The 27,460-nt window shown below is 45.3% G+C and overlaps 1 protein-coding gene across 2 annotated transcripts in view; it reads right to left on the reverse strand.

Annotated features, from left to right (window-relative positions):
• Nucleotides 1–27,460, reverse strand: part of PSTPIP2 (proline-serine-threonine phosphatase interacting protein 2) — a 348,974-nt gene that overhangs the window by 14,108 nt on the left and 307,406 nt on the right. For both annotated transcript variants that reach the window (XR_014969634.1, XM_085629151.1), the window contains exons 12-13: nucleotides 7,473–7,551; nucleotides 7,145–7,179 (exon numbers count right to left, since the gene is read on the reverse strand). Coding sequence is in view for 1 of the 2 variants with exons in the window: in XM_085629151.1 (XP_085485277.1) it covers nucleotides 7,145–7,179; nucleotides 7,473–7,551 (114 nt within the window). In the remaining variant the exon portion in view is untranslated. The remainder of the gene's footprint in view (nucleotides 1–7,144; nucleotides 7,180–7,472; nucleotides 7,552–27,460) is intronic.

The following is a 27,460-nucleotide window of genomic DNA, read 5'->3' on the forward strand; positions in this document are numbered from 1 at the left end:
CCAGAATGAAATTCATGGTCATCTCTCTTACTTTTCTTCCATCTGTTGCTGATACCTTCTTTTTGGAAATACATTGTTTTCTCTTTTTACAACAAATTACATATATACATTTTTGTATTGACTTTTATTAAAGAAAACCAGCATGCTGAGTAAAAGACAGAAGGGCACTGAAAATCACCCAACAGAAAAGGTGGAAAATACTACAACCCTAAGAAAATATATTGCAGACCAAAAACTACTTCACAAGCCAGCAGTATGAGGGAGTCCTTGCTCAGTGAGTGATAAAATAAACTGTCACACAGACCCTGCTATGCATAATGGAACAGGTGCAGCTCTGACTTTTAAAGGATGAGGGGAAGGAGTCGTGTGTGCAACTTTTTCTTTTAACGATTTCAGTATAATGTATCTTATTTGATTGATTTGGTTTAATTAAAAAATAATTATCATAATTAAAACAATAAACAAACAATGGAGCAGGCATTTCCTGAAATTTGGTCGAAAGGAGAGATCATAAAGCTTTCAGCATCTCAAGAAAGGTAACCTGACCACCTAACATCTGTAATGATCCAGCAGAAGGCTGTCTCAGACTCTACTAATAATAACAGACATCTCAATACCTCCACACATGAATAAGAGAAATACATCTCCAAACCATAAAACGTGTAACCAGAGGCATACCATCTCTTATAAATTAAAAACTGTACTGCCACTTTAAAGCAGCCAAAAACACCACAATCCTAGCACGAATCACAGAACCAGTCTAGTCCTTAGTCTTGTTTTTTATTCTGAGTAGAAGATTCCAGAAAATTGGCTCTGGCCATTTTAGATTTCTTACTATGTAAACGCTAATATTAAGGAGAGGGGGTCTCCAGGCAACGCAGGTGGTTGCTCCACTTTGATGCAGCATTAAAAAAGTTAAAACAGCGGGCCTCAAGAGGATGCATGGATTCATGTTTCAGTAACCAAATCAGTAAGCAAATCCACATGATATGAAAAAGGACCAAAGTAAGGGTCACAGGGTTGAGACTGGTAGCCCTGAGGGACTATGGAGGAGGCCAGAAGCAAGGGCCATCTTAACTCAGCCTTGACCCAGCAGTTAAACGCGAGGTGAAGCGCCAGTGGCAGAGCATGGCTGGGGAGATCAAGGTGCTTTAGAAGGGGGCTCGCAACTGGTGAGCTGGTGAATGGGAGATGAAGATAAGTGAAGAGAGGCTGAGTAGGGAATAGCTTCCAGTTTGCAACTTGCTGCTGAGTAGATATGCACTTATGTATACAGCATTTGCATAGAGCGAACCTAGCCAAAAAGGCAGTGGAGCGCTGCCCCAAGGTCAAAAGCAAACATACAGTCAATGAGTTGTAGGAGAGGTAGCTGAATATTGGATTGTTGATGCATTGTCATGTAATGTTCTTTAAAGAGGTGAGTCTTCAACTCTTTCCTAAATTGAAGCAATGGTGGGCGGTCCATATGGATATGCTGCTCCAGATCTTAGGTGCATAGATGGAAAATAGCTTCCTTGTTTTTTCCCTTAATACACTTCCTAGTCTGCGGGCTGATGGTGTCCTGGCAGTGAGCGTGCTGAGTGCAACCAAAGATGGCGAGTCTGTCTGCAATATAAGCAGGGGTGCTTGTCATGATGGTTTTGCATATGTTGAAGTTGGTTTCAAAGATAGTCCAGGCCAGCAAGGAGAGCCAATAGAGTTCCACCAGGATGAGGGTAATGTGATCATATTTCTTCAGGCCCTGGATGAGGCATGCTGCACCATGTAGGCTGCCCTTAGAGGGTGTCAGTATGGAGTCCCAAAGACTAGAAAGGGAGCATTATCACCATCCAAATGTGAGTGTACGAGAGCTTAAACAGCAGTTGTGAAGTAGCTTTCAGGAAAAATTGGTTTCAGTTTCTTTAGATGAGAGAGCTGGTCCCAGGCCATCTTTGTTTTTTGCCAATGTGTTCCTTGAGGGTGAGGTTGGTGTCCCAGATGAATCCAAGTAATGTAGCATTTGAAAGTTTTATGTCAAGTCATTAATGTTCAGGTTACTGAGCCAGATATGTAATATTTCTTGTTTGCCGTTCTTAGAAGATAACTGAAAATATGTTTTGTTTGGGATGAGCTTCATGTTGGTCGGGATGAAGTGCAGGCAGTGTCTGAGGGGTTGAATATCTACACCAGAGGAGACTTTCAGGTACAGTTGTGTATCACCGACATATTGGTGAACTGTATGATGTTATCTGTGATTATACTCACAAAGGGCTCCATGTAGAGGCTGAAGATCGAACAGTGGGGAACTCTGCAGGGAGTAAGGATCTTTTGGAACTTAATGGTGCCCATGTCAAAAAACTGTGTCGATGGGAAAGGTAGGAGGAGAACCAGTGAACCTAATTCAAGACTCCAGAGTGTGGATGAGGGTTGGATGTTCGACTGTGTCCAAGGCAGCGGAGAGGTCCAGCAATACGAGTAGGCAGGGATCATCTTCATACAAGGTCAAGAGCATAATATATGATATATAAGGCAGAGGTCTCCGTGCTAAAGCGTTATCTAAAGCGAGATTGGTAGTCATGCAGGAAGTGGTTAGGACTGATATGATCTTGAAGTTGACTGCAATTCCATTTTCAATGATCTTGCCGATGAAGGATAGATGAGCTATGGACCGCTAGCTGATGAGGTCATCAGCATCTAATATTGGTTTCTTTAGGAGTGGGAAGATCTGGCTTGTTTTCAGCCTTTCTAGAGTGAAGAGGCATTGACAAAGGTGAGTAGGGGTAACAGAGTGTCCTCAGACAGACCTTTGATGAAAAACCGAGGTGAGACATCATCTTCATAGGAAGTGCATTGAGTATTTCAGCAAGATCTGTAAGAGGCTGGACTTTAAAGGATGCTTATTTTCGGATTCTATGATAAGGGTGGGTGTAAGACAAGATGCAGGCTTGTTTTCGTCAATGTGCATTAGATCTTCTTTGTTTTTTCATGGAAGAGGTGGTTCATGGCATTACACTTGTCTGTGCAGTGTGGGATATGTGGGTCAAGCTGTGGGTTGATGCAATGCTTTATTGGCTTGAAAAGTGTTCTCCTTCAGTTGGTGGTTTCATTGACAGTGTCGGCATAGTACTTTCCTCTGGCTTATTGGCTGATATAATGAGATTTCTGCATGTTGCATAGAGGGACTTCATGAGGTCATCTGGTTTTCTGTTGCTCTTCTTTTTCTTTCCTGTCTGCAGATTGAGTGTTTATTTTCAGCAACGTCTTTAAAGTACCATGGTGCTGGTGGTTTTGACTTGCACTTTCGTGGTTTTTTTTCTTTTTTGCTGGAGAGTGGTTGTTCACATAGATTTCCAAAAAAGCATTGAAGATGTTTAGAAGGGTGTAGGCATTAGATATGGAGTTGGCAGTGCAACAGATAATCATTAGGCTTCTTGGATTGTTTGTGATATTGAAAAGACAAGGTAGATGTTGTACCTTTTAGAGTGTTTTGGGTGGGTGACGAGATGTAACTTGTTGAGTTTGTTGAGGTGGGTGCCCCTCATTATTTCGACCTTTGGTTGCCTGAGAGGTTGAAGTCACCCAGTAGAGTCATATGGGTGTGCTGAAGTTATCAGGTGACAGGGAGATCCAAGAATTCATTGGTGAAGTCCTTTTTCTGTCTAAAAAGCCTGTAGATGAGATGGTTGTATTCTGAGCTGTAGAGAGTGGGAAATGGCATGTAACATTATGGAGTTGAAACCCTTTTTTTGTGCATGCCCTAAATGATGGATCTGAAGCGTGTAGGAATAAGGATATGTAGAATGCGTGAGAATGAACCATGTTTCTGTGATGAAGAGGGATTCAAGGGTGTGATAAGTGATGAGGTCTGGACTGTTGGGTACGAAATCAGTGATGTAATTTCCTGTCCAGAGATTTGATGGTAGATAAACTCCCTTTGCCTGGTCTCTTCTTTTAAAGATGTTTTGGCATTGGTCATCTAGACTTCAAGTACAAAATTAAGACACTTATGTTTTTATGTAGTTATGGGTTCACAAGGCAGTTTATTAATTCAGTGCCTAGTTTGGCCAGCATATAGAGGAAACAATGTGTTGTATCATGTGCTACATAAATGTTATTTAAGTCCATCCATTTATTATCATGAACGCTGTCTGAACACAAAGTTCCTTAACACGAAGTGTAGTGACTTATGGTACTATCCCTAGCTTTTCCACACATTACTGAGTGGTATATATCATTATGGATCAGTTATGATGACTTTTGAGTTTGTCAAGTGAAGAAAACGTTTAAGTATGTAGCTTGCAGAAGGGCAGCGTGAAACGTTGTTCAAAACAGAGCTTGCCTCCCCATGTTTTTCCTCTCGAGTAGTCCACTTTTTATCCACAAATATATAGTAGAAATGTTCAAGCCATCCTGATCAATTTTCATTTCCTTCCATTTTTTAAAGCTTTCTCAAAAGGGATGTGCTTGCTATTTTATTCTATGTTTTTATAAATATTGATAAACATCGTATGATGAAGAAGAAAAAGTTACTTACCTGTTACACCAGTTCTCAAACAAAAGTACCTTCATTAAATTAATAAACAACTCACACACCTACCAGATTGAGCCAATAGAAGAGAAGCAGAATTTCAAGGTCTTCCTACTTCCTTCTCTAGGTCATGCTTGCCCACAACTGTCCAGAAAGACAATTCAGGTGGAATAAGACATTTTCCACATCTAAGTTTTGACCACATCTCCCCAGCCCTCAAAGCCCTCAATTGGCAACCCGTTGAAAGAAGATCCGCCTACAAGACGGCATGCATAACATACAAAGCCCTTCACCAACAAACCCTGTTCTACTTTACAAACAAACTAAATAAAGCGGGTACTCCCGACCGATGAGAAGCAACAATGCTCTACTCCTTGTCCCCCCTGCTAAAAAAGAAATCCACACAATCTCGTTCCTTCTCCGGGATTGCCCCGATCATCTGGAATGCTCTCCCTAGAGACTTGCACTGTAACCCCTCCTACCTCAGCTTTAAAAAATACCTCAAATCTCACCTTCTCAACAAATATTGGGGTCTTTAACCTCGTTCACTCTATCCTCCACCAATCCGAGTCCACTCCCCGTTCCTCCTGACTCTCTTCCCCTCTCCTCCATACTTTCCTTCAAATACGCACCCTCTAATCCCCTCCCCATCTATGACTACTACCCCCAGCCGCTACTTGAACCTCCCTCTGACGTTACTTCCTTTCTCCCCTAACTGTTTCTCCCCCATCTATAATTATCAATTTCCTCTTTTTCCCCCTGCCACCCAGCACTGACCTCTGGTTCCCCCCTGCACTCAACTATGAGCTATATACTGTGTTCATGTACTAAAACAGTTTCTCTTTGATAGCCTCCACTCATGTAAATTGCATTTTTTGCTAGTTTAATATTATTTTTATGTAAAATAATCCTTCTTGATAATCCCCTCCTCATGAAAATAGCTTTTTTTGCCTACTTGTTAACTTTATAATGTTTTTATCATGCCGTCTATGTTTGTATCCTATGGAACAATCAGTTTTTACTGCAACGATCAATGCTCATGTAAAGCGCTCTTATACCCCAGGGTCCAGCCAGCGCTATATAAAACCTTTCAAATAAAAATAAATAAATACCCACAAGAATGATCCCAGGACATCAGGCTGAAGCAATGAACAAACAGGAAAGATGGGTGTTAGAACCAAGGCATCCAGGATCATGATGACCCTCAGCAAAATTCCTGTTCTCCAGCAGACAGGAGGCGAAATGACAGAGAAAGAACATAAAAACTAGACAGGACTAATTCACACTAACTGTTTACCTATAGCTTTTGCTAATGACCTTGCAAATAAACTGTACGGAAAAATAACAATGTTAACTCCAATGATACGGACCAGGGTAATCCAGAGAAAACCTACCTACCCAACCTGTCCATAAGAAAAAGACTCAGCTATGTACCATAAGAGGCTATGCCTCAGACACAGACTAGTGCAAGGTACACCTCACTAAGTCAGAAAGGAAGAGAAAAATATGTGTAGTTAGTTCATTATCCTAAAGAAAACCTCATGGAAATATTAAGGTATGAAAATAGAAAACAAAAGTATAAAAGCATTCAAAAAAGAATACAAGATGACAGTAGATAGGAGCATATGCTGAAAGGTTAATCAAGAAGAGCAGAAACCCAAGAAGAACCAGGGATCAGGAAGCCAGGATCCAATTTACACCTACAAAGGAGTAGCGAAGAACATAACCCTGCCCATTATATAGGTCAGCCAATCAGACTGGTCATGTTACCAAGAGGGCTCAGAATCCTCAATGAGGTTAAAATTACCCATAAGACGTGCACACTACTACAGAAATTATTGCTCTGTTCCCAGAAAGCATTCCTCTAACTTTGAGCAGAGTTAGATCAAGACACCCGCGGCAGTGTGCACAAAGGGTGGGAAATGCTACAGCTGCATAACCGCTACTGCAAAAAAAACAGGTGGAACCCAAGGAGGGAGCCACACAAGGATGAGCAGCGTGCTATGTGGTGAGTGCCCCATCACGCTAACGGGTCAAGATGCAGCACCACGAGTTGCTATGCAGTTGGCCCCGAGAGCATGGAGCGTGGGGCTACTAGCGAAATGTGAAAGATCATTTGCAAATGTGATGCATGCCGGAAAATTGGTGGTCCGTGGCTCCCTTAATGTGACAATGATCATTATTCTCTTTTTAAAGGGACACAATTGGATTTTTAAGTGGGATTTTATTTTCACATTTCATAATAAAATGTAGTTATTTTAATGAAAGGAAAATTGTTTCTGTTCCGTAGTCATAATTGGAGAAAAATGTTTAATCTCTCGAAAATGAGTTTTACAAAACTACACATGTGCGGAAACATTCTGGATTGAAATATTTTGGTGAAGCCACCAATGATGGTGTTACAGGTTAATAGCGTATTCATTTCTGCTCACTCGGAGTTAAAACTAAGAAGATAATTATTCTCTACCCGTATGAATTTTTAACGTTCAACTTTTTCAATTCTACAACTGTTTTTACTGTAATTGAAATTCCGAAATAACATTTAGAATTTGAACAGTGCACATTAACATATTAATTTTAAAAATAGCAAAAAAACAACATTTTAATCCAAAACATATACATTTTTGCTCAACTTACAGGGTGACTTTGCTGGTGGTGGCAAAAGTCCTCGCCTAAAAGAAAATATTTTTAAAGTAAATCAGTTCAATATCATAAGTACACTGAAGCATTGAACAAAAACACCCTTTTCAATGGTACGGCTCTTCGTACTTTACTTTAAACTTTGAAACTCCATTGTTTGGAATCTAATTGGCTCTTTGGCTGAACAGATCTGCGGACCACAATCCCCACCCACCCCCAGCACCTTGAGACCCTCACGGGTGAGTAGCGCGCTTACAATTCCCCATATTGATTGATTGATTGAATTGGGCCAGAGAGAATGTGTGACTTGGCAGACAATATTTACCTTAATCCAGCTGGAGCGTTATTTCTTCCTGGTACTATATTTTTTTGTGCATTGTAGAAGTTTTCATATGGTATTGGGGCTAAAAAACACAATACAAACACATATTAACACAATACATACAGTAATACTTAGTATTAAAAGAGGTAATACTGTATTGTACTCAAATGTGTAATGTGTTGACAATATGCTCTGCTATGTTTAAGTGAACATGCAATTTTCTGGTGGTAAATGCATGATGCCAAAAATTTAAAATAAATATATGTAAAGAATGTTTAAAATCTTAGAAGCTGTTGATGATAGTTGCAATGATCACATCTAAATCATGTGTTTTCCCTTATCTTTGCCACTTAACATTCATGTATTTCAGTAAAGTTCAAATAACTATTTTGGTTCCCCCATGGATCCACACCTTCCAATCTACAACTCACCAGAGATAGGGCTCCACTAACATTTGTAAAAAAAAATCTAGAGCAGTAAACTCGAGCCGTGTGTACAGTAACGAAGAGATCCATTCCATCCTAAGCTCACACTACCAGCACCATACTGCTTGTAACAACATGTACTTAAACACTGCCTCACCCGTCTATCGTCCACTGTTTAACCATGCCACTGTATTTACTGATTGAGCATATCTGATATTTTTCACGTGAAGAGCTACAGCGCAATCCAAAACTGAAGTACCATAAATAAAATATAGTAATAAAAATCATTTTATAACATCCTTTTTACAGTCGCTCTACAGACAGTTTTAGCCATCAGTCGTAGACTGTGTGGTATATATTACCACGTACAGTGGCTTTTGGGACAGGATTGGATGGCTTTCTTTCTTGTCCATTCATATCTCTGCTCCAGAATAAATGGCTTTCCTCACTATTCTTTTGTTTGTCCAACTCCTGTAGCATTAAAGTTTCACCCTTGTTCTTTTAAAAAAACAAATGTTTTTAATAAACATATGCTCAGCAGCACAGAAACGGTCATACATTGAGACTGAAAGACACTAAGTACAGGCGATCCCACCTCGACATGCTTGCCCAGTACACATGTTCAGATGTAAAAGCAATATCATCATTTTCAGCATCAATTACTTCACCTAGTATAGCAAATCTCAAAGTTTGCCAGCCCACCCACACAATCCTTTATCAAGAAGAATCCTCAGTAGCCCCTGTACTCCACCCGCTGGCCCGAGACTCTTTCCCATTTCCGTGGGCAACCCGGTTCTGAAAATTACCACCTTTTCGGCTTCACAGCACCTATCAAGATCTGTTTTCCAATCTGCTACCCGCGGGGTTGGCCCGCTCCCCAGGCCCTGGCTATATTCCTTTTTGCTAGCATGGCCGCAACCAACAGCCATAGCTTCAGATATTTCGGCCATGTTTCTTCACCAGTCACACACAGTATATGCCATCTAGCCTTCATTGGGATGCTCTGGCCTACTAACTCAGACATGACCTTTGTTATCTTTCCCCAGGATTTTTGGACAAGCCACAGAATGTGGAAGAAGAAGCCCACTTCCTGACAGCCCCTAGCACATTGGTCAGTGGTACAGCGGCACAGCCAATGCATGAAGGCCCTAAAGGGGTAGTATCTATGAAGGATACAAAGCTGTATAAGGTGACAACGTGCCCTTATAGCAACCTCCTTGAGACTGTATTGCCTCCACCCAATAGTCATCCTCCAGCATTCCCACATCTGCCTCCCATGCCTCCTGCAAGGCGCTTAGTGGGTTCGGTGTGTTGTTAATAATCTTTCAATATATCAAGAAGGTGGCTTTATCTGGCATTGGGTCTAGCAAAAGCCTATCTTCCAGGGCTGTGTACTCCGGCAGTTCGCACTCAAGGATGTGAGCCCGCAGCGCATTTCCCAACTGCAAATAAAGGAACTTTTCTGAGACAGACATCTGGTATTTCGCTTGTAAATCCTCAAAAGAGATTATGGCTTATCCCCTCCAAATTTCCCCTAGTTGGTTTATCCCAAGGAGATCCCATTTATGGAATGCCTTCAGATCACCAACTTCCTTTAGGAGATCACTGTCCAATAGTGGAGTCCTCTCCGTCACCTCAAGAAATTTATTGGCCTTCCACCATGCACGGACGACTACTTGTGTGTGTGTGGCAACAACTGTTTCAACTTTTTGAAATATAGCACTGCAGGGTATCCTCGACGTTCCATCAAGTGGCGATCTACACTATAGGCCGGTTCTTACCACCCCGCAAACACCCAGTCATTAATTGTAACCAGTTGGGCAGCCTACTATTACTTTCTAATGTAGGGGATCGCCAACCCCGTTGAATACTCCTCTCTGTAGTTTATGAAAAGCTATCCTGGTACTACCTCCATCCCAAAAGAGCTTTCCTAATTCACTGACAACTTTGTGGAAAAAGTCGACCGGTATTCTGTAGGGACTGTTCTGTATGACATATAACATATGTGGCAGTGTCATCATTTTACACAGGACGGCCCTTCCCATCAAGGACATCGGCATTTGTCTCCAATGTGCCACATCCCTTTGCAACCTGGCCAACCGTGGGAGTAGATTATCTGCCAGGAACTCATCACCGTTCCTAGATATTAGTATGCCAAGGTATTCAAACATATCTTTTGTTAATAAGGATTGTCCGCTAGTCAGGAGGGATGGAATCGTTCCCGCCAGGAGGAATAGGAGGAATTTATCCCAGTTAATGTGATACCCGGAGTGGCTGCCAAACAATTGAAATATGTGGAGTAAACTGCCAACAGTGAAACGGGGGTGGGTGGCATGTAGCAATATGTCATCAGCGTACAACGAGATTCGCTCTTCCCACCTACCCTCTCCCATGATGCCTGCCACCAATGGGTCATGCTGGACCCATGCGGCTAGAGGCTGTAACGCGGAGAGTATGGGGGATAGCGGGCATCTCGGTCTCATGCTCTTGTGTAGGGCAAAAGGGAGGGAGATCATCCCATTTACCTGCACCCTCACCAAACGGTCCACATACCGGAGCCTGAGCCAGGCACAGAACCATGGACCAAAACCGAACCTCTCCAATACAAAGAATAGGTTTCGCCATTCAAAACTGTCGAACATCATTTGTGTGTCCTGTGACAGCAGCTATATGTAAGACTCTATACAAGCGCCTGAAATTCAGCCTGGTGCTTCTATGGGGCATAAACCAGACTGATCCAGGATGCAATGGCCTTCGACAGCACCTTAGCCTCCATATTCATTAACAAAATTAGCCGGTATGAGTTACAGTCCTCAGGGGACTTACCCTTCTTAGGAATGACCACTGTTATGGCCACCAGTTGGTCCTCTGGAAGGCTACCAATTGTCCTTGACTTTTGGAACACGCTGAGCATATGCCGTGCCACCATTATATAATTCGGCCGGCAGGCTATTAGGCCCTGAAGCCTTGCCAGATTCCAATTCTGGGATAGTACCTTCTATCTCTTCAACAGTTAGATCCTGCTCTAGTTCATTACGATCGTCAATCAACAGTGTGGGGAGGCAGTTTAGTACAATCAGCCCCTGTACTAACAGAGGTGGTTGTGTATAGAGCTTCGTCATGGTCAGCAACTGCAGCTGCAATCTCTTTCCCTTTTCTATGAAATTTCCCTTGGATGCACAAATCTCCAAAACCCAGTTCCTTTCTCTGTCCCTTTTCTCCAACAGGGCTATGATTTTATTGGCTGTGTCGCCTACATCATAAAGTTGTCTTTGTGACGCTCTTGCCTGCGGCCAGGCCCTATCATCCGCTGTGTCTCTCATTCCTTGTTGCTTGAGCTGGATTTGATGGCTAATGAGTGGTTCAGGGACAGCGCCACCCAATACAAGTGCTTCAACCCTAACAATCTCTTTTTCCAGGGCCTCATATTTTAATCTTTGTTCCTTCTTCCTCCCTCTGCCAGGGCTTGGGCATACCCTATTATCATTGTCTTATACGCCTCCCTTATAGTGCATGCAGTCAACCTTCCCCACATTATCTTGATAGTATTGTTCTGTACGCTCTCTTATCTTATAGTTATATAGTTTCTCTTTAAAGAAACAAGGGTCCAATTTGGGCGGCAATGTATTGTCTCTGAAGGATCCCTGTAGCAGCGCCTCCACAGCTGAATTATCCGAAATACCATGCGCCTTGTGAACTGCATTCCAGAATAAACCTGCACTGGCGGTATGTGTAGATGGGTCAGGCGGGAGTATCTGCTGTGAATTGCCAAGTAGATCATACATTGCTTTGCCCAGGATTATGTTCATGCCATATATCTACCAGCCCCATTGCATCTACAGAGGCTCATAGTGGCTACGTACCTATTCCCCTGTCCAATCTCAATACTCTATTCCATCCCGGGTCCATGGTAGCATTAATGCCCCCCCAGTAGTAGGGTGCCTGACGGCAGTCCAGTAATAATGCACTCAGCACAGGTAGGGTGTCAGCATGGAGTATTGGAGGCATGCATACCGTGCATACATTGAGGGTCATGCCCTCACACGTACCGGTCAGTGCGACAAATCTGCCCCATTGAGTCTGCCAAGTTCTACCTGGGACAAATGGAAGAGAAGATATGACCAGTATTCCCACCCCTCTGGAGCCGATGTTAATTCCACATGTGCGAGCAGTGTGTAGCCATATCTATCTAGAGCTTCATAATGTTTACCTTTTAAGTGTGTCTCCTGGAGTAACGCTATATCTGGAGCATGTCCACATAGATACAGGAGAACCACAGTGCATTTTATCTTGTTACCAAGACCATTAACATTCAATGTCATGACTCTCAGGGTGTTGTCAACATGGGATCTTCTATTGTGTGGTCCATATGGGGTTTCCCTGTCAGATAGATGGGTCATGATGTACACGGTGGCAAGACCTTAATTGCCGCCTACTTGTACCATAGGTGGAGAGTAGTGCCCCTCCCCCCCACCTCCAGTGTCCGTTCCTGTATAACTATGGTTGCCGAGCAGAACAAGAAAGTGTGCAAAATAACCAATCCAATTCGAAAATTGAAACAAGAACCCCGATTATAGAACTCCTCCCCCTCCCTGCCACCTAGATCTGTGGGCTGAAAACCTCCCACCACCCCAACTTGCAGAGTGCCTGTGGCCCCAAACACAATACTATCGTCAGTAGGATGGGCCAGTGCCGTTGAATAGGCCCTGCAGGCATTACCTGTTCCTAATCTCCTCATTCTTATGGCTATTTCTGTTTCCCGCTCGTTGTCAGTTAAATTCCTTCGCCAACCTCCCCGCCCCCCCTCCCTCCGACATGTAGGTCAGTTTATAAAGGATACTTTCAGATGCCTCACGTAGACCCTTGTTCTTGATTGGTTGATTGAATCCTTCAATTTCTGATGTCAGTGAAATATTTATTCATTCTTTTTTTGTGTGCTAGTTCTGATTTAGCATTCAATACGAGCTTATGTCCTCTGTATCTCTCACCGCATGAACACTCTCACCATGCACTCTTCTCTCTCTCATGCACTCCCGCTGTGTGCCGGTCTCTCGTTCCCTTCTTCCCTACGCTTGCTCTCCCCTTGAGCTCTTTCTTACCCTCACCATCCAGTCAGTCAGATCTGTACCTTATTGGTGGTGGGAGTAGGAGACAATACAAGATCATATCCATCAAGTGTGTATTTAAAGCTTTCCATCTGCCATAGGTAGTGGCTTCTGGCAGTGTTGGCACTCCTGTGCCCCCCTGCAGGACCGTGTATGGGCAGTGAGTGTATCAATATTCTTATGATTGCTACCAGCGGCGGTCAGTGAAGGTAACAGCGGTTAGCGGTGGGGCCGTGTAAGGGGAGATTCAAAGGGACGAGGCTGAGGGAAAATTAATTATATATAAAAATTACTTATTTATTTAATTTTCCCTCAGCATCGTCCCTTGTAATTCCCCCTTACACGGCTCCACCTCCCCACCACTGTTAGCTGCACCGACCGCGGCTGATTGCTACTCCTTACTGGCAGTAAACATTAGCTCTGATGAGACCTCTAAGGAATACTTTTTCCTTCACCCCCATGACAGAGGAAGAAGCGGTGGGCCTTGAGAAGCAGCTTGGACTGAGACACAGAGGAAGGTGTTGAAGGGAGGGCCGAGAAAATCTCCAGACATGTTCAAGCAAAACTGTGGGAGGCGTTGGCTCACTCTTGTGCCTTTACAGTAAACTTCTCTATATGCTCCAACTGCAGCAGCTCTCACCTATTCTCCACATCTTTGGTTCACAAGGCTGTGTCCTTCTGGCAGGAAGTAGGAGCTCCTAACCTAAAGCTAAGCTATAGTTCTGTTGTGAGGGAGGAAGCAGGTAGCCACACCCCTAAATCATTTGCCCTTACCCTTCTTGATATCACATTTCAAGGCTCTATCAGACACTTTCACTAGATCAATATTGGTGGCTAATAGGAAAAAGAGGTCTAGTATCAATAACATGCTGAAAAACCTGACCACATACGTGTATTAAAAGGGGGCATCAAATGCAGCTAACATGGACTTATGAACTGGAGAGGATAAGGAGGCCAGAGTCATGAAGTGGAACCTGCACCATGCTAAATAGGAAAATCCAAAGAAAGTGAGCTAATCACAAACACATTTGTTCACCACTGAGCAAGGATTGAAAACCTGGGAATCATAGCCGCTTACATCCAAAAAAACTGAGCAAATGAGGCTTCTTGCTCAGGACGAGAAAGCAAAACCTTTGCCAGTTAGAACAGAGCACTGTTAAACAATACTAAAGGCATCCCAGCCAATGTTTGGAAAGAAGAGCTATCTTCATTAATGGAGGACTAGTTTGCAAAGTTGCCAGCATCAAGTAACATACAGGGGAGAGGTGTGGCGCAGCGGCCAGGGAGGCTGACTCCGGAGCTTGGGGCTCGATCCCCGGTGCAAGCGTCAGCTCAGCTCAACATCATGTGACTCTGGGCAATAGCTCACTTAATCTCCCCAACGGCCCGAGCGCCAAGAGACCCTTAGGGGAGATTAGTTTGCGCTTTACAAATACAGGGTTATTTATTTACAGCAGGTCTGCTAGCAATACTTCTCATTTCAATAAGTATATAATTGCCTCTCTTGTGAGACTGCATTATTTCAAAGTGAACTACTGATTGCTTTGTACAAAAGGTGAATAACACAGCACACTTCCCCTTCTCTGACACCAACTACTACGGTGTAACACTTAAATAGAAATGAGGATAATTCTATTTCAGATTGCTTTTACTTTCTATATTTGGTTAAATTAAGAGTACAGTAAAATTGTGTATATGTTATGTTTACTAAAGAGTTGCCCAACTCACATGGGAGCTGACAGAAGCTGAATAAATAACCTAGAAACAGTGATTGCAGTAAGGGTTGAATTAAGTCATTGCTTTCTAATGGCAGAGGTCCCCAAACTTTGGGGACCACAATCAACGTTTGGGAGTGAACGAAGTGGTGAGCAACATGAAAATGAATCAAAAGTTAAAAGAACTCACTATACTATACATTAGATATAGCCCCGTAGCACTCCTGAGGCGGAAGCCGGGAGGTACCTTTACTTTTAAACTGCACTTCTTTTTACTATTGTGTATTCACTTGCCTGACTTCTTTGTGCTCCTCACGTTTGCATCCTCAAACCGACCTCACCCAATATTAGCCTCCTCACCCCTCTGCCGTCCGGACCCTTACCGCCAATTCCAACGCGGTGAAGGAGGACTAGCAGGGAGATTTTGGTCGCCATTTTGGGTGGAGGGAGCGGACAGCGGTCTAGTCGCCCATTAGGCAGGGCGCATAAATTGAATGCCAGCGCGTAGCGGGCGAGCGCAGCGGGCGCGCCGACAGCACGCCGAAGGCACGCTAAAGGCAAGCCCGTCTGCGCCCGTCCGCGACTGTCCGGGACCAGGGGCCAGGGTTCTTGGCTCTTTGCCCGGCCATACAAGGCATTATAGCTCCGATTACTTACGAAGCCTACGTCATATTGGGAAAACAGACTGCCTGCAATCCTTCCATGTATTGAACCTGCCTACGGCTTGCCCGGCATGCAAACTCAAGTTAGACACCACCCAGCCCCCTGCCGAAAAGCAGGATTATAATCTATTACTTCTAAATTGTAGGTCCCTACCCAAACACAGGACCGAAATTGCCCTTATGTTGGAGGAACACAGACCGGATTTAGTTTTCCTTACAGAAACTTGGCTGACAATAGACTCTGACCCAGACATTATCTCAGCCCTACCTCCAGGCTTTCAAATTCTACAGAAGGATCCGCTTGACAGGAAAGGAGGTGGTCTAGCAATAGTATATAAAGAAGAATTTTCCTGCCGATGAATTGATAACCCAATCCCTGATTGCGAAAGCCTTGCTTTCAGCATCGACTTCTCCCCTAATAACTGCTTCTCAGGAACTTTGATATATCGACCTCCCGGCCCCTCTAAGCAGTTTCATAAGACCCTCCCCTCGATTCTGGCCGATTCGGTCCCAACGCTCTCGAACTATACCCTGCTAGGCGACCTTAATTTTCATTTCGATACAGCTAGGGACCATACCGCCAATGAGCTGATAAATGACTTAGCGGCTCTACAACTGGAACAGTTGGTAGATTCCGCCACTCACATTAAGGGCCATCTCTTGGACCCCGTGTTCAGTAACTGCCCCGAGCTAAGGGCGGGGCGACCTATTGGTCTTCCGTGGACAGACCACTTTCTTGTCCCTCTTATTTGGTCTATCTGAAAACCACCTTGCTTAACCCCTAGTGCCAAAAACTTCAGAAATTGGGATAAACTCCCCGTGGAATCCTGGTCGAGTAGCCTTGCTGGCTCCTGCCCTCTCCCCAACTCGGATCCCGATATTGCCAATCAAGACTACATAGAGTGGATCCGGCACTCTCTTGAGACCACACTTCCCCGCTATAAAATCACCCCGAAGCGTCTACAAAAAAGCGCCCCCTGGTTCTCCAAGGAACTTAGGGAAAGTAAAAGACATTGCAGGAAGTTAGAGAGACGATGGCGTCTAGATTTCTCCTTGGAGGATAAGTCTCTCTATAGAAACGCGATCAAAGCTTATAAAAATGAGATCAAACTTGCCCAATCAACTTATTTCTCCACTCAAATTCTATGCGCTAAGTGAAAACCTAAAGAAATCTTCAGAATCATAAATAGCCTCACAAAACCCCCACCACCCTCCACATCACCCTGTAAATCGTTAGCTCATTGCAACGACCTGGCGGTCTTTTTCCACCAAAAAGTGCTGCGAATCTACTCTTCACTCTCGGGCACTGATCCCCAGCCAGTTTCCCAGCTACGCCCCCGTCAGGTGGAAACCCCCCAACAATCTACGGCTATTCTAAACTACTTCCCCCGATAGAACAGGACTCTCTGGAATTGTTGGCACGACAAGTAAAATCAGGGCCACCCTGCGATCCGGCTCCCCCAGAGGTTATGATCAGCCAGGTCGTCCTCCCTACCATCAAGAACCTCCTCAATGCCTCTATTACGTCCGGCAGAGTCCCACCTCCTTGGAACCAGGCTATGGTCCGGGCATTACTAAAAAAAACCAACCTGGATCCAGGTGACCTTGGTAACTACCGCCCCATTTCCTTGCTCCCCTGGGTGAGCAAGATTCTGGAGAAGCACATTAATACACATCTGACGGCTTTTTTGGAGACCAACCAGCTGCTTGACATCACCCAAACTGGTTTCCGACCAAAACATGGCACGGAGACTGCCCTACTAACGGTCACCGAAGAGACCAGAAGGATCTTGGATCAGGGCGGATCAGTGGCAGTGATCCTCCTTGATCTGAGTGCAGCCTTCGATACCGTCAGCCATGATGTGCTTCTCTGCCGCCTCTCTGAAGTGGGAATTTCAGGTAGTGCACTGGGCTGGCTGAAATCCTTTCTGAGCAAGAGATCCTTTCAGATCTTTGAGGGCGACATTGTCTCCTCCAGCAAACCCCTGAGCTGCGGGGTCCCGCAGGGCTCTTCGTTAAGCCCTGCGCTTTTCAACAACTATATGAAACCACTGGATGAGGTTGTCCGTCCATATGGAATTAAGATCATCTCCTATGCGGACGACACTCAGCTAGTGGTCTCCCTGACACGAAAACCGGATTAAGGCAATGCTTGGAGGACGTGAAAGACTGGATGACGAGATCTTCCCTTAAGCTCAATGGGGACAAAACTGAGCTGATGTTCCTGGGCCCTGTCACCCCAACGATCTTCGACCCCCTTTGGCCCCCCTTTGGCCCCCTTGCCTAGGCACCTTGCCTGCACCTAAGGACAACATAAAAAGCCTGGGGGTATGGCTGGACAAAGCCCTAACCTTCGACACCCAGGCCACCAGGTTGTCAGCGACCTCCTTAGAATACTCAGGAAAGTGTTCCCACTTCTTCCTATGGAGGCCAAGCAGGTTGCGGTTCAGGGCTTTATCCAGTCCCGACTGGACTTTAGCAACTCCCTGTACCTTGGTGCTCCCGATTATACACTTCGCAAGTTGCAGATCGTTCAAAATTGCGCCGCCCGTATCCTATTACAACTGCCACGGAGATCATCGGCCAAACCTGGGTTGAGGAGCCTGCATTGGCTGCCGATCCGACAAAGAATCACCTTCAAGGCTATGTGTATTGCCCATCAAGCCTTTTGGGATAAAGGTCCGGCAATCTGCCGCGATCTCATCTCACAATACCATCCTAGGAAACAACTTCGATCCGGCCAGGCCTTCCTAGCAATAGTGCCCAGAATTAGGAGAGCAAGAGCTGGCGGTAGGCTGTTCTCTTACAACGCCGCCAAGTCGTGGAACCTCCTCCCCCTTAAGCTGAGATCTAACCCTAATTTGTCTTCCTTTCGGAAACAATTGAAGACCTTCCTTTTCACCTCTCTAAACTAACCCCGGCTGTTCGCCTCTGACAACTCACCACACTCTGCGGGTAGCGCTTGGACGCCTCAGGGCAACAATTCGCGCTTTACAAATCCACTTTTCATTTCATTTCATTCATATAGATGTAGTAGAGATGTATAGATATACATAGAAAGTCAGTTTTGGAGAATGTTGTGACAAATACGTGTTAAAGACTTCTATAGGCCATTAACACTGATTAATATTTGATATAAAGGCCATTCTACAAGGGGCTGAAGATGAATACCAACACATTTTTGGCAAATTAATGGCAAACTGTAAATTTTAAGGCACATATTGTCAGCAACAAATATGCGAAATCTGGTAGTCTTAAGATTTGGGGTTCTCCTACAAAGCAATTCTGAAAACATCTAATGTCAAAAGGTGTGTTTTAAAAAAGATTAGATCAGTAACTTGGAAAATTGAAAGAATTTGAAGTCTACTTTCTAAAGACAATGTGGTCTCCTCCAGGGATGTTTTGAGAAACATAGCTACAAGTTACACTTTTTGATTTTAACATTGCTATCTTGTTAGGTTTAAAATACTGTTAATCAAAAATGGTTTAGGTGTACTCCTCCAATAAATGTGTGGACCTTTTAGAAGCAAATATACTGTCTTACAAAGAGTTTCTCAAAACTTTGTGGGTTTTAAATTTATATATATATATATATATATATATTCTGGTATTTATATAGCACAAGCTTATACTGGTAGAAATAGAGATGATATATGTACATCTGTTGCAGGTTCTGCTCATTCGAACTGCACAATACTATTGCACTTCACATATTTTCAGATAAATGTAATTTTTATATGTATTAACAGTTTTAGGCACAGAGATTTGCCCAGCATCAACTACTTCCATTCAAATACTTGCATCCAGGCCCGCGTTTCAAAGTCAGCAGTTTCGTGACAAGGCCATGAGGCATTACTGTAGTAATCAGCGTCATTATAAACAAATATTGGTACAACCTTTAAAGTACAAGGTTTCATAAAACACGAGTTAGCATTCTCTTCTCTACATGCTCCCTTAACTCTCCCACTATGCAACTTATCACCCTCCTGAGTGGTCCAATAACATAGTGCCACGATTAGCACATATGAAGGTTTCTATATTTCCCCAGCTAGCAGACTTTGCAGTTGACTATAATACCCATCTACCATGCTACAATTTTCTGTAATTCTCAAATCAACACCCTTTACACCCTTTATCAGTGGCAGCAGTAGACCCATTTACATTTAATAATGCCCACTTACCGAATTTCAGTTTCCATAATGCAGTGGCTAGCACGTTGCGCTATTTCCTATAACGCTGCTAATTTGCACACTTAGCAATTTCGTCATGCTGCAGTTAGGAGAATGAAGTATTAAAAAGGGAGGAATGGGATGCTCAAATTAATATCGGCCATTGGTAACTACTTGGACCGCACCCCAGTTTATCATTATTTTGAACACCATGCCACCTCAGTTAGGGCTCAGCTATATACAAATCAGTCTTGACCCTGATCCAGTGGGGACAGTCCAGCCCGAACTGTCAAGCCAGGTCCTTCCTGAAACGCAACACAGGTAGCCCGGGCCCAGTTTTGCCCTTGTTATTGACTCATCAGCCGAGAGACTGTTAGCAGAATGTGTGCTGTTTACTTGGTTGTGACTAGCTGGGCCTTGGCCCACTAGATGCTTCAATGGAACTCATCCAGATGTTAAATCATTCGGTGATAATAAACAGAACCAGGAAAATACAGAAACACTTCCTAAAGGTTGTTATTAACCAGTCTCTAGCAGTGGCACTCTCGTCTGGTCCTCTGCATATTCTTGATCATCTTTTAACAGAAACATGAAAAGGAGTTGCATAATCCTACTGTCTCCCATCTACTGAATTTTTGCTGGCTCTATCAGAGACTTCAGCAGGAAGCTTGTGGTTTCTCTTAAATGTCCACTGTGTACTTTTACAGAGGCTGCATTCAGCCTGTATTCTAGATCATATGTAGTTCTGTCATAGCATGCATAGAGAACAAATGTTAGAGTAGCCAGTTGAAGAACAGAATATAGAAGGCTCCACATGCTCTTCTTCATCAGAAACATGCTTGTGATGTGCTCTCCTAAAAGAAATTAATATGAGGTATGGAACTACTAGCAAACAACATTATAGGATACTACGAGCAACATATTGTTAGGAAGCCACATGCTTGATACTCCTGTTTTAGTGTCGAACCATCATCAATTTTATATTTCGAAGTTCATCTGTGTGTGTAATTAGCATCTGCAAAGATTGAGGCCCGCAGATAAATAACCAAACTTGAGAAAATCTACTGCTATGGGCTAGGTGTGGCAAAGGACGGATAGCAAGAAAGCATGCGTGTGGCTATGCAAATATAATGGAACACCCTGAAATTCAGAACTTTAAGTCTCTTTTTGAATAAATGTATCATTTCATATTGTAACATGAACCTGAAAATAATAGCAGTTGAGCATAAGCAATTGTAATGTGTGTTCGTAAATATGAAGTTCTTGACTCGACAAACATAGTATCTATCTAGTGGTCTTTTGCTGATTTAATATTAGTCATATATCTTGCAATACCATCCCTATTAACATCACAGAATCCATTATTTGTGTCATGGATCTTGCTTTCATCTTTAGTTGAATATATTCTGATGGTCTATATATAGCTGGTGTACTGTACTCCTGTTAAGTGGTGTCAAACTTGATCATAAGGTTCAGAGAGGGCCCATATATATTTGAGTCTGGACGAAACTGGCAGAAGATTGCATACTGTTTGCTTCTTTTATGATTAAAATATATTAAATCTTTGTGCTATGTGGGAATTTTAGGGAAGGAGGCCCTATCCCTGCACAGAGTGATTCTTCTGTTGGCTAATAATAACGCCAGATGCTGTGTATTTACGTTTTGGATAATGGATTGTAAAGGTGTAACCCAGATGTGCTCATAGAGGGTTGGCTTGTACTTCCATTTACAGCATTTTCAATAGATCACAACAGATTAGTGACCAGTATTCGGCCACATGAGGGCATGCCCACTCCAGGTGTAGCTTCCGGCAACCAGCTCATAAGGAGTCTGTCCTTTAATGAATATGCTACTTACCAGTATGCATCTGTTCTTGGCATGTAGGGCTGCTGACATTCATATCTGTGCATAGATCGCCGCCTAGTGTTGGGTCCGGATGTTTGCACGTTGTTGTCCTGGAAGAGTCTTCGAAGTATCCTGGGATAGGTGACTCCTCCCCTGGACTACAGTGCGCATGGGCATCCTCTCCATCCTCAGATTGTTTTTCGCCATTGTGGCAGTGATGGAGTAGATCTAGAAAGTGATGACCATGCTTACAGTAATTCTGAGAGCTGCAGCTGCTACAGGCGCCGGGGAGGAGGGAGGGCGATATGAATGTCAGCAGCCCTACATGCCAAGAACAGATGCATACTGGTAAGTAGCATATTCAGTTCGAGGCATGTGGGCTGCTGAATTCATATCTGTGCATAGAATATATAGCAGTGCCCTCTTATTAGCGGCGGCTACCAGTGCCAGCTGCAGCGGTCTGAAAAAGAGTTTTGAGAACAGCCTGTCCTACAGCTGCCTGCTGTTTTGATTGTACATCTACACAATAGTGTTTGGTAAATGTATGTGTAGTGGACCAGGTGGCTGCTCTACATATATCATGCAAAGGAATGTTTCCCAGGAAAGCCATGGAGGCCCCTAACTTACGTGTTGAGTGGGCTCGTGGGGGAATCGTTAATGTGCGTTTAGCCTTTTGATAGCAAATTTGAATACATTTAACGATCCATCTGGCTATTCCTGCTTTGGAGATAGCGTTACCTTTGTGGTGTGGGGCAAAGGCAACGAAAAGTTGTTGTGTTTTCCTAAAGGGTTTGGTCCTGTCGATATAATACATGAGGGCCCTTTTGACATCTAGTGTATGGAGTGCCCTTTCTGCGACAGTTTGTGGGTTTTGGAAGAAAACGGGCAGTTCAATGGTTTGATTCATGTGGAACTGCGATACCACCTTTGGCATGAATTTGGGGTTGGTACGTAGTACGACCCTGTTGGCGTGAACCTGTATAAATGGCTCTTGAACGGTTAGTGCCTGGAGTTCACTAACTCTTCTCAAAGAAGTGATCGCTACTAGGAAAGCTACTTTCCAGGTAAGGAATTGAATCTCGCATGAGTGTAGAGGTTCAAAGGGTGGACCCATCAGGCGTGTGAGGACCAAGTTGAGGTTCCACATCGGAGCCGGTGGGTGGCTTGGTGGAATGACTCGTTTGAGTCCTTCCAAGAATGCTTTGATGGCAGGCACTCTGAATAGAGAGAGGTGCTGCCTGGTCTGTAGATAGGCTGATATTGCGGTCAAATGGACACGTATAGAGGTGTACGCCAGATTGCATCGGTATAGGTGTAATAGGTAACAAATAATGTTTTGGATGGATGCATCTAGCGGGTTAATGTCATTATTATTGCAATAAATGACGAACCTCTTCCATTTTGCTGCATAGCAAGCTCTGGTAGTGGGTCTCCTGGCCTCCTTAATGATGTCCATACAGTCAGGTGGCAGGTTTAGGTAGCCAAACTCTAGGACTTCAGGAGCCAGATTGCCAGGTTCAGCTGTTGCGGATCTGGGTGCTGAATCTCTCCATGGTTCTGCGTCAAATGCTCGGGTTTGACCCGCAGCCTTTGATGCGGCACCACGGAAAGTTCGAGAAAGGTGGTGTACCACGGCTGGCGTGCCCACGTTGGAGCAACCAGGACGAGCGTCAGTGAGTGTTGACGCAGTTTGCGTGCCACCAGCGGTATCAGTGGTGCTGGGGGAAAAGCGTACGCAAATCTGCCGGACCAGTTCATCCATATCGCATTGCCCTGCGACTGCGGATGTGGGAACCTGGCGGCAAAGCTTTGGCATTTTGCATTTTCGCTTGTCGCGAATAGGTCTATCTCTGGATGACCCCACTGTTGGAAGTACGGTTGGAGTACTGATGGGTGTAACTCCCACTCGTGCATCTGGTGGCTGTGTCTGCTGAGCAGATCCGCCATCTGGTTGTCCTTGCCGGGGAGGTGTTCTGCCATGAGGAACATGTTCCTTTGAATGGCCCACTTCCACATGCTCTGAGCCAGATGAGACAACTGTGGAGAGTGTGTTCCTCCCTGCTTCTGTATGTAGTACATGGCAGTCATGTTGTCCGTCCGGATCAACACGACTTTGTTGCACAAGTGTACTTTGAATGCTTTCATAGCGAGGAAGATTGCCATCAGCTCTAGAAGGTTGATGTGCATCTTCTTTTGTTGTTGTGTCCATAGTCCCTGCACTGTGTAATGGAGTACATGAGCTCCCCATCCCTGGAGAGACGCGTCCGCCGTCAGTGTTATCTGTGGGACAGGCTCTTGGAACGGTCGGCCCTTGCAAAGGTTTTGTGGATTCCACCAATGCAGAGAGTTGTATGCCCGACCGCTCACCAACACTAGGTCTTTCAACTGTCCTTGAGCCTGATTCCACTGACGTGCTAAGCACTCCTGAAGCGGGCGCATATGTAGTCTCGCGTGGGGGACTATGAAGATGCAGGAGGCCATCATGCCTATCAACTGCATGAACACTCGCGCGGGAAGGGAGTGTTGTGGTTTGAACTTTGAAATCAGCATTTGCATGCTGTTGATTCTCACCAAATTTGGCTGAGCTGTGGCCGCCAAAGTGTCTATAGTCGCACCTAGGTACTGTTGTACGTGTGCGGGCTGTAGATGGGATTTTGGGTAATTTAGTGAGAACCCCAGACTGTGAAGGAGGTGAATGGTGCGGGACATGTGGCTGGCACATTGCTGGGCTGACTTCGCTTGAACGAGCCAGTCGTCCAGGTAAGGGTAGACGTGTATGTGCTGCCTCCATAGATGTGCCGCCACAGTAGCTAGGCACTTTGTAAACACCCGTGGTGCCGTTGTCACGCCGAAGGGAAGGACTTTGAATTGGTAGTGCTGCCCTTGAACAGTGAACCTGAGGTATTTTTTGTGTGATGGGTGAATGGGTATGTGGAAATACGCATCCTTGAGGTCCAGTGTGGCTAGAAAGTCTCCCTGCTTGAGCAGCGGGAGGACTTGCTGTAGAGTGAGCATGTGAAAATGCTCGGAAAGAATGTATCTGTTTAGGGGTCTCAGGTCTAATATAGGTCTGAGTGACCCGTCCTTTTTCGGTATTAAAAAGTACAGGGAGTACAACCCCGTACCTTGCTCGTGGACGGGTACGACCTCTATTGCGCCTTTTAGAAGCATACTTTGCACCTCCTGCTGTAAGAGCGTTAAGTGCTCTGAGGACATAGGACGGTTTTTTGGAGGTATTGTGGGTGGAGTGGAGGTTAGTTCTAGACAGTAACCGTATTTGACAATATCTTTGACCCACCTGTCCGTGGTGATGGAGTTCCACTTGGACAGGAACCTTTGTAGCCTTCCCCCGACAGGTGTTATGTGGTCGGGAGAGGGCGTCACTGCTTGTTCTTGGGGGAGAACCTGGTGTTGCCGTAGCCGCGTCCTCTGCCCTTTGTACTGGAGCCACGATATCCACCCCGGGTGTTTTTATCATAGGTGGTTTGTGTATTGCCCTTGTTGTATGTTTGCTGTGACCCCTGTCCTCTACCTGCTCCTCTATTTCCGGGGCGACGAAAGGAGCCGCTCCGAAAGGACTGAGTCTGGAGAGCCCCCATGGACTTTGCAGTGTCCGTGTCCTTCTTTATTTTCTCTAGGGTGGTGTCAACCTCCGGGCCGAATAAATAGTCGGGGTTGACAGGCTGGTTGAGTATGTTGTTTTGCACCTCAGGTTTGAATCCGGAGATTCGTAACCAGGCATGTCGTCGCAGCATGACGCTAGTGTTTATGGCCCTGGCAGCTGTGTCAGCGGCATCCAGCGCGCACTTGATGGATGCGTTTGTGAGGAGCTGTCCCTCCCTGATGAGGATCTCTGCACCTTCTCTGTATTGGTCAGGGAGATGTTGGATTAGTTGCTCTAATGTGTCGTAGTGCGCTCTATCGTAGCGAGCGAGGAGTGCTTGAGTATTGGCAATGCGCCATATGTTGGCTGCCTGGGCGGCAACCCGTTTGCCAGAGGTCTCTAACACCTTGGACTCTTTGTCCGGGGGAGGAGCGTCACCTGTTGTTTGTGAGTGTGCCCTCTTGCAAGCATTCGCAACGACAATGGAATCCAGAGGTAATTGGCCTCTGATGTAAGTAGGGTCCCCAGGCGCTGATCTGTATTTCTTGTCGATCCTGGGGTTTATCACTCTTGCCCTGGTGGGTTCCTTGAAGATGTCCTTGGCTGGTTTGAGGACACCCTTCAGCATGGGTAGAGTTTTTATATTCCTTTCTGAGGATGCAAAAGTATCCATAAGAAAGTCGTCCTCGACGGTGTCCGAGTGAAGTTGCACCCCATGATTGGCCGCAGCACGTTCAATTAGAGCGTTAAACGCTGCCGTGTCCTTGTGGAAGATGTTTTTGCTCCATAGAGTTGCGGGTCTTGTGCATCCATAGGTGCACCTGGGTCCACAGAGTCATCCCAAGTTTGATCAGGGTCCTGTTGGCCGTCAGGGTCCATGTCTCCGGGGTAGGGGACTTGGTCACCCATGTAGTCCACCAACGCATCCGTGTCGGAGTGTGTGGGAGAGAAGGATTGTGGATCCTGGTAGGGTGAGTGGAAAGGTTCGTAAAGAACTGGTTCTGAAGCCACAGGCAGCTTTCTTTTAAGTGGAATCCTGAAGGAGTCCAAAGCCGGCTCCGAAGTTATTTTCCGTTTGTGGATAATCATCCTGTCGGCGTCGATTAGATGCGATGGAGACGTCTCCGCAGAGCGTTCGGGAGGCGTGATAGTGGTATGGGTCACCCGTGTCCTGATTTGAAACAGTTTCGGGGCCGTGGATGGTGGCAGGCCAAAAGTAATGTTGGCTGGTGTCGAAGAGGCTGCTGGAGCTTTAATTGGTTCGGAGCCCGACGTGTCCTGGAGGACCATTTTCTTTTTGGTGCTTTGCGCAGCAATGGGTCGCGTCTGGAGCGCCCTCGAGTCTTTTGCACCGAACGGTTCTGTTAAGGCGGTCGTGGATTTTTTCGGCGCCGGTGGGTCATCGAGTCGAGGGGCGGGAATGGCCGTCGACTTCTTCGATGAGTGTGGCTTTGGTGTCGCCGTGGAAGCGGTGTGAGACGCAGCAGGCTGTTTGACCTTTGGGGTCGGAGTCGATTGCGTCGGTGCCGGGAGCCGAGCAGGTTTGGTGGTACCGAAGGCCTTCTTCCTTATGTCGACTCCGACGTCGGCCGCTTCGAGTTCGGCACCGAAGTCTCGTTTGGTGCGCTCGGTGCCGATGTGTTTTACTGGCGTCGAAGGTGTGGAGGGCCTCGATCCGACCAGCGCCACTTTCGGTTTCGGTTTCAATTGAACCAATACAGCTTTCGGTTTCGGTTTTGAAGAAGGGAAACCAGACGTTTTGGGCATTAATGGCTGCCGCTGAATGTCCGAGGCCGGGCCCGAGGGCGGGGCCGAAGAACTACGGGATAGGTCTTGGGTAAGGCCCGAAGGCGATCCCTCGACCGGAGCCATAGACTGTTGCACTGGGCTTTCTTCAGTCTGAACGGGTAGGCCTTGCTCGTCACCGGAGCTACTCTCTTCGGCCCCTAAGGCCTCATTGTAGTCTCCTACCTCGGTGTCGTCTTCATCTCTGCGAAAGAGTGTTTCGTCGACGTCTTCCGATCCGGAGTCATGTTCGGAAACGGGACTGTAGGGTAGGTTCTCCACTTCTTCGACATCTTCGGTCTCGGCGTTGAAGATGTCGGCCGGGGCCGGTGCCGCTTGCTGCGCCTCGAGTCTCGCCGCTCGTCGATTCCGTAGAGTCTTCTTGGATCGAAATCTGGCACAGGCCATGCATGTAGATTCGTCGTGATCCGGTAAAAGGCATTTGTTACACACCGGATGGACGTCGACGTGGGGATATTTCGCATTGCATACCGGACACCTCTTGAATGGTGTCCTCGATTCCATCGTTAATGTCGAATCGACGGTCGGGTAAGATGCGAAAGTTTGTTCTGGAAGTTAGTAAACTAACAAAGATAATATCGATACCGATCGAGAACAGTACCGACGCGAACTAAAGGCCTTTTGGCCTGAAAAAAGATTTTCCTAACTTGAGTCAAGATA

The sequence above is a fragment of the Triturus cristatus genome, chromosome 2_1, assembly GCF_964204655.1.
Source record: "Triturus cristatus chromosome 2_1, aTriCri1.1, whole genome shotgun sequence".
NCBI classification, from domain to species: Eukaryota; Metazoa; Chordata; class Amphibia; order Caudata; family Salamandridae; genus Triturus; species Triturus cristatus.